At 44.3% G+C, this 13635-nt stretch overlaps 1 protein-coding gene across 4 annotated transcripts in view; it reads right to left on the bottom strand.

Moving 5' to 3' along the window:
* The window catches only part of dennd1a (DENN/MADD domain containing 1A), an 89318-nt gene extending 76075 nt beyond the window's left edge, over positions 1-13243 (bottom strand). For all 4 annotated transcript variants that reach the window (XM_076283616.1, XM_076283618.1, XM_076283617.1 and 1 more), the window contains exons 1-2: positions 13109-13243; positions 11855-11919 (exon numbers count right to left, since the gene is read on the bottom strand). In XM_076283616.1, the coding sequence (XP_076139731.1) occupies positions 11855-11919; positions 13109-13125 (82 nt within the window). In that variant the 5' untranslated portion in view covers positions 13126-13243. The remainder of the gene's footprint in view (positions 1-11854; positions 11920-13108) is intronic.
* Positions 13244-13635: the final 392 nt, after the last annotated feature.

Genomic DNA, 13635 nt, shown 5'->3' with positions numbered 1-13635 from the left:
TTAATCACGATCACGATTTTGGCTTCCCACGATCAAATTTGCGTGATCGAGCGATATTTCAAATGGGTGCTCTACCCATAGAACCAACCTGGCAACCCATAGAACGCTCCGCTACAAAACAAATCAAGCGCTCCTTAAACCTGTCTGACCATGTGCCTGCATGCAGCCTACCAATGACAGCTGTTCCCTGCACTGCTCAGCCTGATGCACTGTGGACTAGTGACATAATGTTAACTATTAGTAGGCTAGTTAGACTATACAATAAACGACGATCAAAAATCAAGAGCTTGTCCCTCGAAGCGGATCATCCATTGTTCGAAAATATTTCGGATTTCAGGCAAGTTAAGTTAACCAAAAATATAAGCAAAGCAGGGCTCTCAACTCATACGTTCATCACGTTAACTTATAGTCCTTGTTTGCTTCCTCTGATAGCCTATACTGTAATAAGAGTTGAGCTAACGACGGGATCCGTGCATTTTATTCATGTATTTTATAAGCTACATGTGCAACCTACAATGCATATGCGTTTCAAGACACAGCCTACTCAAAACGAGTGAACAATAATGAAAATGTAGCCTACACGTCAGTGTTTTACATATCAACGAATGACTAAACCAGGGGTGTCCAAACTGCGGCCAGCCATGCACTTTAATCCGGCCCGCCGAGCATTTATTAGTTTATCATAGGCCGCTCGCTATTTTTTTCCAGCGATAGACGACGTTGTGGTTAACTTTAGGCTACTGCAAACTGCTTTACACTCTTCTTAGAGAACGTTTACAATGTCAATGTCAAAACAGCTTGTCACATCGAGATACATAGAACCTCCATTGCAGCAGATCTAACTACGTTATGATAGTCCATTTAATTGGGGACGCATTTGAGCGTGGGAGAGAGGGCGATGGCAACAGTAGTTCCCATTACTGACCATTTATAAACTGTGAGAGGGCACAGCCATAGGCACAGCACTAGCCATAGGCTATATTTGAGTGGAGCTGGCAAAGAGTCTTAAAGTGACAGTGCACCATTTATAAATGAATTAAACAGCATCAAATTAACAGTACATTCAATTTTCTACAACAAAATTATTTTGCCATTTAAATAATACAAAACATTATTATTATTATTATTATTATTATTATTATTATTTGTGTGTGGCCCGCTGGCCAATTTTCAAAACCTAATGTGGCCCTTCAGTCAAAAAGTTTGGACACCCCTGGACTAACGATTACAGTAAACTCATGAACACGAAGCAGAACGTAAGTGGCTAATGGGGAGCGTTGGGAGGATTCCCAGTGGGCGTTTTCCCAAATATTAACAAAGTAGCACGCACAAAACATTTGTTTGGAAGTTGTTTGGAAGTTTGGAAGTCGCAGTCAAATCTATATTTGCAGTAATTTAGGGGAGTAAATGTGACGGGAAGAATTTGGGTGAGCCAGATAGCAAGTCCAATATGTTTAGGGAAAAAATATTTTTGTCACTAAAATTAATTAATAATCGTGATAAATAATCGTGATCTCAATATTGATCAAAATAATCGTGATTATCATTTTGGTCATAATCGTGCAGCCCTAGTCATGTATTGTACATTCGTGAATGAATGCGATAAAATCCTGCAAATAAAGAATGTAAGTGTGTGTGTGGTTGTGTGTGTGTGTGTGTGTGGTTGTGTGTGTGCGTTTCGGTGCCAGTCACGCTCTTAACAGCTTTGCATACCTCTCTGACAGAATCTTCCACAAGCTTACAACAGAGGCTTAACCAGAGAAGCGCTTTAACTTACAATGCTGCTTTTACTACCCACACACACACAAATATTTTTTTTAGAAAGTCCGTTCTTAACATTTGTCAGATGAAGAACTGAATGATCTTCTTCCTGAAGGACTGTCTCACATAAACTCTTATATCTAGCCATTCAAAACAGAAATATCTTCTTATTATTGTCATTAAGCTCCTCTAATTTTGATAGCGTTGATTCATGCTGCCCATATACTGTATAAAACTTAAAATACTACAGTATACAAGAAGTGAATTAGAACCGCTTGAAGTTATATCAATTCACTGGGAGTATCTGAACCTTCAACAGTCTGCACTAGCACAATGGAGAAGACTAAGCACTCCACTCCAACCATCTGTGAATGGGGACCAAGAAAGAGATTGTGTAGAACAGTGGACTAGAGGACAGATGACCTCAGCTGGGTCCACTTCAGATTCATCTAAAATGACAATCCAAGCAGTCCAAACGGAGACAAATAAAGAATACAGATTTGAAAAAAATACAGTCAGGAAACAGATTTTAACAAATCACCTTAAACATAGATAGATAGATAGATAGATAGATAGATAGATAGATATACTTTATTGATCCCTAGGGGAAATTCAATACATGTCTGCATCCCAACTAAGTTTTTGAAAACAGGGCATGTTCCACTAGTTGTGCTTCTAGATATTTCAGAGTGCAACCTTACTGCCAATCTGCAGCACCAATCCAGCTGAAGGAATGGTAAAAATAGATAGTATGGGGGGAAATATAGGTAGGTACACTCTATTCAGTCTGCAAAGGTCCACGCCAGTGCATGGGCCAGGAAGAGCACTATGCTGTGCAGGTTGTTGAGTGAGCTGTAAGCACAGACGGCACTCAAATTGACAGGAACTGTTCTGAGACCTGTACAGGCCACAGCATCCCTGGGGGTGATGGGGATTCATCACCTATCGGCAGGGAGCTGGGAGTGAGAATTGGAGCTGACACTCACCTCAAGACACCCTGCTCCGCTGAGACGGGAGAATGTGTTTAGGAGCACGCACGCGCACGCACACACACACACGCACACATTTCCTTGAATTTCCCCTAGGGATCAATAAAGTATCTATCTATCTATCTATCTATCTATCTATTTACACACGCACACACACACAGTACAATATGATGCATACAATTGCCTATACTACCCCTGACATATTCCAAAACCTATATAACATGCAGACAACCACTCACACAACTAACCAATAAACGGACAAATTGAGAACAAAGAGAAAGACATCAACAATTAACACAATTTATATGATATAAAAACATGCACATGCATACGCACACACACACACACACACACACACACACACACACACACACACACACACACACACACAATCTTGAGTCACATGTCAAGGTATGCCATTTAAGGCCATTTTTAGTAAGACCTGCGACACAAAGACTTAAAAGCCCTGATCCATATTTCAAAGGAGAAGATGAGATGAAGTTAACTGCTGAGGCAGCTCACACTGTTTGCCCTCCTGTCCAGAGCCACCGTAATGAAAAGGAGGGAGGCATGAAAGAAGGAATGGAGGGAGGGAAAAAAAGAAAGAGGAAGGAGAAGAAAAAGGAGAAAAAAACACTGAGACAGCCATCAATAAAAGGATGTGCATTTTTAAAAAGCATCGCACCGCACTGAGACTTCCCCTGTCTTTTTGATCTGGCTGCTTTTAATTGTGCAGCGTGTGGGGCTACAAACAGTCGGCCTTGGCCTGCCAGTAATGGGGACTCTGCTGGAGGCCTGCAGGAGGAGGAGGAGGAGGAGGGAGGGGAGGGGGCAGGCAGAGTGGGTGTGAGGGGGGGAGTGTGTTACTCACAGGAGATGGCTCTCCCAGGACCTGCACTACTGTAATTAAGAGAAGAGACCTCCTCGAGCCAGGAAAAACACACACACACACACACACCACACACACACACCACACACACACACACACACACACACACACACACACACACACAAAAGAAGTCAGCTTGCATCACAACTACACCTGCTGAATGCCTTTACAGACGGATGGAAAAGCTGTTTAGTGCTGTCCAACAAGAGAAACGGTGTCTGAACAAACTTGTTGTTCTGGAGCATCAGACAAGGGCAAATCAATGGGCTCAGTGCCCTCTGTGGGAAGAGTCACTGGCAATGACCTTGAAAGGCAGAGAAGGGGGTCCGTGTCCTTAGCAGGTAAGTGTGAGGCCTCAGTAAAGTGCACCAGAAAAGAAAGGGGCTCACTGAGGGGAAACAGATGCTGAACAGAGACAGAAAGATGTCGTGGAGGAAAGTCACTCGGCAAGGACGAACCAAAGGATGAGAAGGAAAGAAGAAAGAAGGAATGGGAGTGTGTGTGTGGGGGGGGGGGCGTAAACATGTGCCATTTATAGTGTCGGACAAACCCAGAGAGAGAGAGAGAAAGAGAGAGAGAGAGAGAGAGAGAGAGAGAGACGGAGAGAGAGGAGAGGGGTTAGGTCAGTTCAGTTCTCACTGGCGTGCCAACACTCCCCATTCCTGTGGAGGCTCAGGCTCTGTTTTGGCAACCTCATGCTTGAGGACTCAGAATCCTGGCCGACCCCACTAAACAAACACCCCAATACAGCGTCGGCGGAGACCCCCATTTCCCAAAATACCTGTTTCACATGAGACAAGTCACAGGCCTATCCACTATGGAAACTACTGTGGCATTGTGCTAGCATACTGACAGGAGGTCACTCCTGGTTACATGCAAACTCAGTTTTGGAATATCAATTTAGTTTTCCAACTGACCTCAACAGCAACGCAAAACTTGCACAAAATGCACAAGCTTGTATGCATGTGGATGAGAATGCGCTAGCTGGCTAGTTAGCCACGGCCAGTCCGGTTTTTTTATATAGGTCAGTGGTGAGAGAGCTGGACCAGCATCATGGAGCAGTAACTTCAGCAGTATCCAGCCCCAGTGTGCTAACACTTCTAAAAATATGAGGCTTGTCCCCCACCCTTCCATTCTCTGCACCCCCACCCAAACACATACCACAGGGGCTGGTGTCATCTGAACACAGGCCTGAGGACCGCAGCTCCGGGACAGAGAGGGAGGCCAGCTGTCCGTGACCGGAGCTTAAGCGACAAACCAAAGTGTTGTGGTGTTGTGTGCTCTCAAAGCTGCAAGTGCGAAAGCTTTTTTTTGCTCCCAAAACACCATTGGTCAGTTCACTGCATGCAATCTCAGAAAACACCCACAACACCAGGACGAGGTGCTGAAGTTTGAAGATGTCAGCTGTTCTTGCTGAGGCACGGTGCGGATCTCTCTGTGTCTGTGTCTGTGTGTCTGTGTGTCTGTGTGTCGCGCACCCCCCCCCCCCCTCCCTCCCCCCCTCTATCTCACTTCTTCGGGCGGCTCTCGAGGAAGCATCTCAAGAGAGAGGAAGGTGAGGCGATGTGGCCTGACAAGACATGACACAAGCAGCATGTCATGTGTCAATCAATCCACTCGCAGTGAACTCGGCTAACAAGAGCATGACATGTTTAACACACTTGCACTGCAACATATTACAAGACAGCACTTTTTCCTTGAGTAGCTGGAAGACTGGGGATTGTAAACTTGGTCAGGAATTCAGCTCTGGATTATGGAGTAGTTTCTGATATTGTGCTTGGCACGATTGGTACAAAAACACTACAGAAGATATACAAGAGAAAGCGAACGTGCGTGGAGGGTTCTCCAAGCGTGTTAAAAGTTAAACGGCGGCTTCATGTCTCATCTAGCCTTTCACCCACCGCTCCTCCTCCTCCGCTTCTTCCATGGCCTGGTAAAACCTTCTGCTTCTCTATTCACTGGTGTTTGCCTGGATTAAGGCACTTTCACTGCCTGTGAAAACCTGACACAAGCCAAGCCAAGCCGAGCCAAGCCAAAGCCCTAGCCCAAGCCAGGCTGCTTCTAGCCACACACAGCCCAACCATAACCACACAAGAGAACCAGCAGACGGGGGGGGCCCATGCCGGATCGGGTTGCAGGGCTGACGAGGGTGCGGTATGGACACAAGCCCACGGTCCTCCCTCTCTCTCGCTCGCTCCCACACAACACCCACCCCCAACAGAGGCGTCCCACTCAGGGTCTGATGAAGACATCAGGGACTCCTGAGCGAAATGGGAACAGATCCAGGTGTGTGTGTGTGTGTGTGTGTGTGTGTGTGTGTGTGTGTGTGTGTGAGAGAGAGAGAGAGAAGAACCAGAGAGCTAGAACTAGGAGGCTAAAAAGAAAGGTCAGAAAGAAAATGAGGCAGAGGTTTGACAGACTAAGCCAAAAAAAAAGGGGGGCTCTAGTGCTCCAATTTTGTTTGTTTTTTCCCCTCCTCCTCCAGCTGAAAAGGGGGACAAATCCAGCATAGTCTTATTTCCGACTAAGGTTTGGCTCGCTTTCCCTCGTCTTCTTGTGTTTTTTTTTTCTGCTCGATAAAGCACTGGAGAGCAAATAGCACAGTCTTCCAACTGAAGGAGCCCTGCCTCTGCAAACAAAAACAAGGCTGCCTTAATCCCAAAGCCCTGGAGACAGAGAGAACAGGAGAAGGAGGGAGGGGTGTGTGTGTGTGTGTGTGTGTGAGTGAAAAAGAGAGAGAGCGTGAGTGTTTCTGTCTGTCTCCCTGTCCGCCTGTCGATGTGACTATGTTTCCATGGGTCTGTGTGTCTGTCTACATCTCCTTGTGTATGGGGATTGTGTGTGTGTGTGTGTGTGTGTGTGTGTGTGTGTGTGTGTGTGTGGGGGGGGGGGTGTGTGTGTGTGTGTTGGGGGGGGTGCTGGGTGAAGTTGGATGGGAGGTGGCATGGGGGTGGAGAGGAGAGGACGTTAGACATATCATAAATAGTCGGCCTGCTCTGTGGGACTGGACAGGGCTGGGTGGAGAGGCGAAATGGGCCTTAATCATGCAGAACACATTGATTGTCAGCTGTGGGGTGATGCCACGTGAGGGTCGCAGCCAGTCGGGATCAGTTTGATTGCATCAACTCAAATTGGACAAATTGGGGAGATGGATGGATGGATGGATGGATGGATGGATGCATGCATGCATGTGAGCTTGCAGCGCCCGGCGAAACCAACGGCGAGCCGAGGAGACTCAAGAGCGCAGCGGCCGTCGCTCGGCGACCCAGAAAAACAAAAGGCATTGCGTTCCATGTCTGTCATGATTCAGTGCAACTGAAGTTTTTTTTTTTGTTGTTTTGCTATTTTGCCATTGTTGTCTTTTTTCTCAAAACTGAGCTCTGAATGCAAGCTGGCTTTTGACAAGTAAATTATTATCGGTCAAATGGAAACTACAAGAGAAAAAAATCTATGGAAATACTATGTGGCGGGGGGCTGTATGACCACTGCGGCAGCACAGCTATACAGTATTCACACATGACTTAACTTCCATGAAAAAGATACATAGTCTATTAAACTTTAAGTCTCTATGTTTCTTTTTACTTCTCCCTCTCTACATTCTCTCACTCTTCCTTCCTCTCATTTTCCTTTCTCTCCCTCCCTCTCTCTCTGCACCTCCTTCCCACACTTCCCTCCCTCCCTTGCTCAAACCCAAACCACTGCTTGGCACTAGTCCTGTGCCGCTCTACAATCAGAGAGCGAGCGAGCGAGAGAGAAAGCGAGCAAGCGAGAGAAGCAGGAAGCTTAATTAGTGTTTGCGGCACTCCTGCTGCCGTCACTCCTCAGGGGCCAGGCCCGCAGTTCCCACGAGGGTCAGGGGTCACGCGGCTGACCTCGGGGAGGCGGAATGTGAAATACCACTGTTACACTCATCAAAGCGTGCCTGATCGTAGCCGAAAAAAAACAGCAGCTAGCCACCAGTAAACAACTGAAAGGGCTTCTGAGTTTAAATTACAAAGTCACACTTTTTTCCCTTTTAGAGCACTTCTGAAAAACAGCTAAAGTTTCTACAACAATTCCTTGAGATGATCTGTGTTTTGACGCAGAAAATCCATCCTGCGGTCCAGCATTATCTGATTCGGCCATTTTAAAGGTTATTGTGGATTCCCATTAAAGGTCCGACTGTTTTCTTTGTGGCTGTGGCCCTTTACGTATCGACCTTCCAATTAAAACCATGTCCGAGGAGGAGGCCAAATGCCTGTGTGTTTGGCTGCACACCTCCTGTGAAGTGGAGCCCCCTGAATGTAGGTACGCCAGCGTCCCCTTCTCCCTGTGCTGAACAGGGGATAAAGGACCCAGGGAGTAGTGGTAGCTCATTCACATGGAAATGCAATGACTCTGATTAACTCTTTCTGAGTTAACCGTTTTGCCATTTACAAAGAATCACCACCACCACCACCACCACCACCACCACCACCCATTCACAACGGAGCAGGGTTAGGAAAGCCTTGAGTGTGTGTAGAACAGCGATTTGGGCCCATGGTGAGCGGCAGTGCACTAGCTCCAGCAGTGAGGTATTAGAGAAACTCTCAAGAGACTATAGACTCCAGTTAGTTCTCCTCTCACAGTCCACACAGGAAATGTTTTAATCAAGATATGCCAAGCCACTTTACTTTTAAATGACCTCCATTAAATCTAGCCTTATCGTACAGACAGGTGTGGGGCAGCCGTGGCCTACTGGTTAGCACTTCGGACCTGTAACCGGAGGGTTGCCGGTTCGAACCCCGACCAGTAGGCACAGCTGAAGTGCCCTTGAGCAAGACACCTAACCCCTCACTGCTCCCCGAGCGCCGCTCGAGCTCGAGCGCCGCTCACTGCGCTGGGATTAGTGTGTGCTTCACCTCACTGTGTGTTCACTGTTTGCTGTGTGTGTTTCACTAATTCACGGATTGGGATAAATGCAGAAACCAAATTTCCCTCACGGGATCAAAAGAGTATATATACTGTACTTATACTTATACACAGGTTATCACACAAAATCACCGGCTGCCCTGCAAAACGGTCCCGTTTTCAGGTGTTTTTCTATGCCACATGTTTTAAGACTTTCATTGAACGTCCAAAGAAAGAAAGAAACTGGTCATTACAGCAATAGACTAGTTTGTGACTAGCTTGTGACAGACTGAGTGTGCCAGCTTGCTTTTCCGTAGAATTGAAATACAGTGTTTTCAGCTGTGGACCCGGTGTAGGCCAGGTGTAAGAATATGAAAGAAAGACAAAGTGGATGTGTGTCAAAGTTTTCAATACAAATTATTAAAAGTACTTTAATCTAATACAATATGCAACCATTTCATTGAATATGATGTACCAATCCTATATTCAGGTCTGACAGTGTTACCATTAGAAACGATCTCCATATAGATCACATGCACGATTGACAAAAGAGGAGAGGCAGACAGTGTAACAAGTTGTAATCCAATACGCATTAGGTCTAGATGGCATCATTTGAATAGCATCATTTAAATGATTAATTAATGCCTAAGCCTACACTAGTGCACAACTCCCCTTCAGCAGCCAGAAGCTCATGACCTAAGAAAAACCCTGCTTTGTCATCACTTAAATTCCCGCAACAGCTGCCCTATGTCACACCACAAGTCTCTAGATATCTGCGTTTGCAAAATGACTAGATGGCCTCACAACTAATTCTTCATCAGTGATTTGCCCCCCAGTAATAAACAGACTTAATTTAATCTTCCAAATGTTGAGACTGAAATAACCAATGGTTCATAGCTGTGAATTTAATGTCATGTCGAGGCAAAACAATTCAGAAATCAACTTCAACATAGGGCTAGGCAGTATGGCTAAAAATCATATCTCCATTTGCTGTGGAGGACATTTAGTTTTACATTTATTAATTTAGCAGTACTTTAATGATCCAAAGTCACTTCAAAATCAGGAAAAAGGTGGAGACATTAGGTAGCAACTAATAGTACAGTAATAAATACTACTTGTATTACCAGATGATGAGTGTAGAAGTTTAAGAACTAGTCAAAGAGTAATCAAAGGAGAAAGTGCTAGAACAAGAAGGAGGTAGAGGAGGGAGGAAAGGGAAATGCATGGTGAGAGAAAGTGGAATAGAACATTATGTCCAGTATTCCAATATGTGTCCAATATTCCAATATGTGGTTTAATGTTCTGCATTTCTCATTAGTGGGCCACTTTGACACTAAAAGTATGATGTCTTTACTGTCCCTGTGTATATGTATATGTATACTTGAATTTCCCCTGGGGATCAATAAAGTATCTATCTATCTATCTATCTATGTGTTATATATTATGACTTTGCAGTGTTTCACTGTTCTGCAAGGCTGCTCAGTAGCTATCTGCTCCGGATTGCCAGGTTGCCACTAATCAGAGTCTGATTCAGTGTAGTCCACGTGAGATGGGATGACCAACGCCATCTCCCCTCAGCCTGGAAGGATACTTAAACCCTAACTATTTCCTTGTCTAGTCAGAGCAGCTGATGGATCTTTAGGTGAAGTCATGCTGTCTCTCCCCTGATGCGCATCATTGTAAATAACCTCTGTTCCTGATTTTTCATACTATTGGTCTGACTGGGTCTCTATTTCATCTGTGGTATCAAAATTACCATCAATGGTAAGTGCATGCTAGGTGTGTTGGGTTACTAGAAGAGTTAGGAGAGGAGGTACCCTTGGGAGAGTTGGTCTTTATAGACCCTTTCAACAATAAAAACAAAAACAATGCTTGAACGTTCTATTTGGGCCCCAATCTACTTCCTCTGCATTAAGATAACATATGGAATGTTAAAAAGGAAGTCTTGTGGGGCCAACTATGATGCTGATAATGGAACTCTCTTGAAAGGGTCCATAGACCCCTTTATAGGAGAATTCCGGTGTGATATTGACCTAAAGTGTGTTGAAACATGATACCGAGTGTGAACGTATGTCTCATAGCCCATCTCGGCTTGTCCCCTGCACTCCAAAATCTGGCGCTAGTTAGCCGATGCTACCAACAGCTTTTTCAATGGTGGTGCTTCGGCATCGGGCTAGCCATGCAAATAAATCACTGTTTTACACCATTTACGAGGCTCAATGTATCTCCACACTTCATTGGTAGACTTCCGAGGGCCCTGACATTTAAAACGAGACATTGAGAACTTTGAAAAAGCACTGGTAGTTTACTTACAAGACGATTTATGCAGACAGTATCTTCACGAAGTTTAGCGTTTGCAGCCATCTTGAATTTAGTCATGATAAGTCGAGCGACAAGTAAGAATGAACAGGTATGATAAGGGATCAGATTCCAAAAATAATTCAGTGGAAATGCATGGATTCCAGTTTCTTCCAGTAGCAGCTTAGTAGCCAGACTCTGAATGTCCCCTTCAAAATATTAATAATCAGTGGTGTTATCAGGATATCATCCTAAGGTGGGCATTTGGACATGTAATCCTACCTGTCTACCATAGTATAGGCTACAATCACAAAATGATCACACTTGACACTAAAATATTACAACATAATGCAATCAAAAACTGTTCTGAACAAATTGTTCTCCTGTGCACCTGAACCTATTTTTCACTGACATGATCACAGAAAAAAATCTAGCTAACTCCAAAACGTTTTCATGGTAAGAATATTTGTTAGGGTGGGTCACCACAGTAGAAATATTTGTACAATTCTAATTCAAAATGGAACAGAAACTCTTTTATATATAACTGGATGAACACAAATAGACTAGGGAGAAGTACATTATGATACAAGCATTCAAGTAATCTGTGAGCACCCCTGGTACAGATATAGTATCCCTGGTACAGAGCATGTACCACTGCATGCATCTTAAACACTAGTGTTGTTTCTCTGTCCTCTGTAACAGAGGAACTGAAACTGAGGCAAAATGTGCTCAATGGACACTTGGAAGAGTAGGCTTAGGTCCACAGAAGAGTGGTCACATGCTAGCATACTAAGTTCGAGTCTGTGACAGTACCACACTTCTCTGTGAGTAGAGGCATCATCTTTCAAGATCCACTGCAATATACGGTGGAATATAACCCCGAGATACGACTTTTCCCAGTGACTCTGATGTGATCCACCACAGTGCGTTGGGTGTTGAAATAGACAGAGCACAATCACTTGAGCATTCACCCCATTCAGAACACCTTAAGTTATTCATGAGAATGTCAGGGACTCCTGAGTCCTGAATGTGAAAGCTGATAGCCTACCTGGTCCTGCTGTTCCAGGGTGTATCACCTCCACATACACTTCGAACGTTGACTCTGGGCTCTCCCTGCAAAAAATCACATGTAAAAGACAGAGGTCAGCCGAGGCTGAACAACAACTGATTGCAACAGAATGTACAGTGCCCACATGCAAGTGTTCAGGCAAGTCAGAACTGAGTCAGTGGTGTTTCTCAGAATGTGTGGGTTACCATGGAAGTGAAGTCACTGACAAAAAGATGTGAAATCTTGGTTGGTTTACAGTGTCAATCATTCTGCTGCCAACTGTGATCCAAACCCAGGCCCTCAGTAAACTGAGTTGGAGGAATGTAATTACTGTCATAGCAGATCTATATGTGTTCAGTGATTACAGAAGTGCAGTGCTGGTTGAAAGGAAGGAATTCTAATTACTTAACAACTTTGGTAACACTGTCCCTTTTGCAATGAGTAGGCTATTGCTGCATTCTGGAAGGCAGTTCGCAATGTAGATGTTGAATTAGGTGAAATCAGTTAGTCAAATAATGATGGAGGTCAAGAGTACGGTCTTTCTACTGGGGGTAGTGAAGAAAAATAAACAATGTTGACAATTCAATGTTAATAGGGTAGGCCTACCCATCAGACGTGACATTTATATAATTTTGAGAAAACAGCAATGGAACACTTTATGATAGACTAGGCCTACATAACACAGTGAAAATATGGCATCATAAACGCAAACAAGTCGTTCACGTCTGGCGCAACATAACCTCACATCAAATTGATAGCAGAACTGACTAGCTTAGCATTCTGTGTTTCCAGCTGAACTTGAAACAATGTATTAGCGCGTTGACACATTTCTTAATTCCTGCCGACACATGTAACAATGTATCAGACAATGTAAAGACAGACCGCAGAAACAATGTTCAAGGACAGAACCTTGTGTGCGCAAATGTAAACATTCGTAGCCTTCACCTACACTAGGATACAGATAGTAAAGGTGCCAAGCCTTCACATTGTTTACATGTTCACACATGGTATTTCCCTGAGGTAAAAGGCAGGAAATAGGGACACCAACGCTTATTCTCATTACCTACACATAACAATATGTAGTAATTATATACAATTTCAAATATCGCATGTGATAAGATGAGTATATTAACCAAATATCAGGACATCCTTTCTGCCGTAACAGACCCAGGCCTTGTGGAGCCACTGTCACTTTCTCGATAAAATGTAGGATTTTCTTTTGTGACCTGAAATTCGAGAATAAATAACGCTTACTTGATACGAGACCCCATTTTCTTTAGTCACGGAATCCAAGCTTATCGTAGCTCAAATGGGGCAAACATGCGTTGCTCGACTGAATATTTTTCTGTTACCCCCGGTCAGACGGTCCAAGGGAACGCCATGGTTTCCACGCGCCGATCACGCTACCAGTGGGTGGAGGAATTATGGGGTTTGTAGTTTCCATTCATAAGTCCCTCCCATGAATGTCATGGTTCCCAAAACGTTTAAAATACAACTCCCATAATCCACGTCTGCGCGGATGGACAGTCGCCTGATGAGGATGGCTGTGTATCATCTTGCCTTGGTACGCTGTCGTCAGACAGGCAGAAGACTGGGTGGAACACATCACATATATGATTTCGCATCCTTTCTTTACATTTCTTGAATTATTTCTACAGTTGAGGAGTAATCCTTATTGCTTTATTATAGACTGTGTTTTATGTATCGGCTCAGTCATACTGATTTGCTTGGTAGCCTATTTAGAAATAGGCTATGGAATTTGTACAGGGCTATATGTATCA

Source organism: Alosa pseudoharengus, unplaced genomic scaffold, assembly GCF_046254945.1.
Source record: "Alosa pseudoharengus isolate Yale_2024_CS ecotype anadromous, Long Island Sound unplaced genomic scaffold, YU_APseudo_1.1 YU_APseudo_1.1_scf_14, whole genome shotgun sequence".
In the NCBI taxonomy this organism is placed as follows: Eukaryota; Metazoa; Chordata; class Actinopteri; order Clupeiformes; family Clupeidae; genus Alosa; species Alosa pseudoharengus.
This window is presented reverse-complemented; position numbering and strand designations above follow the sequence as displayed.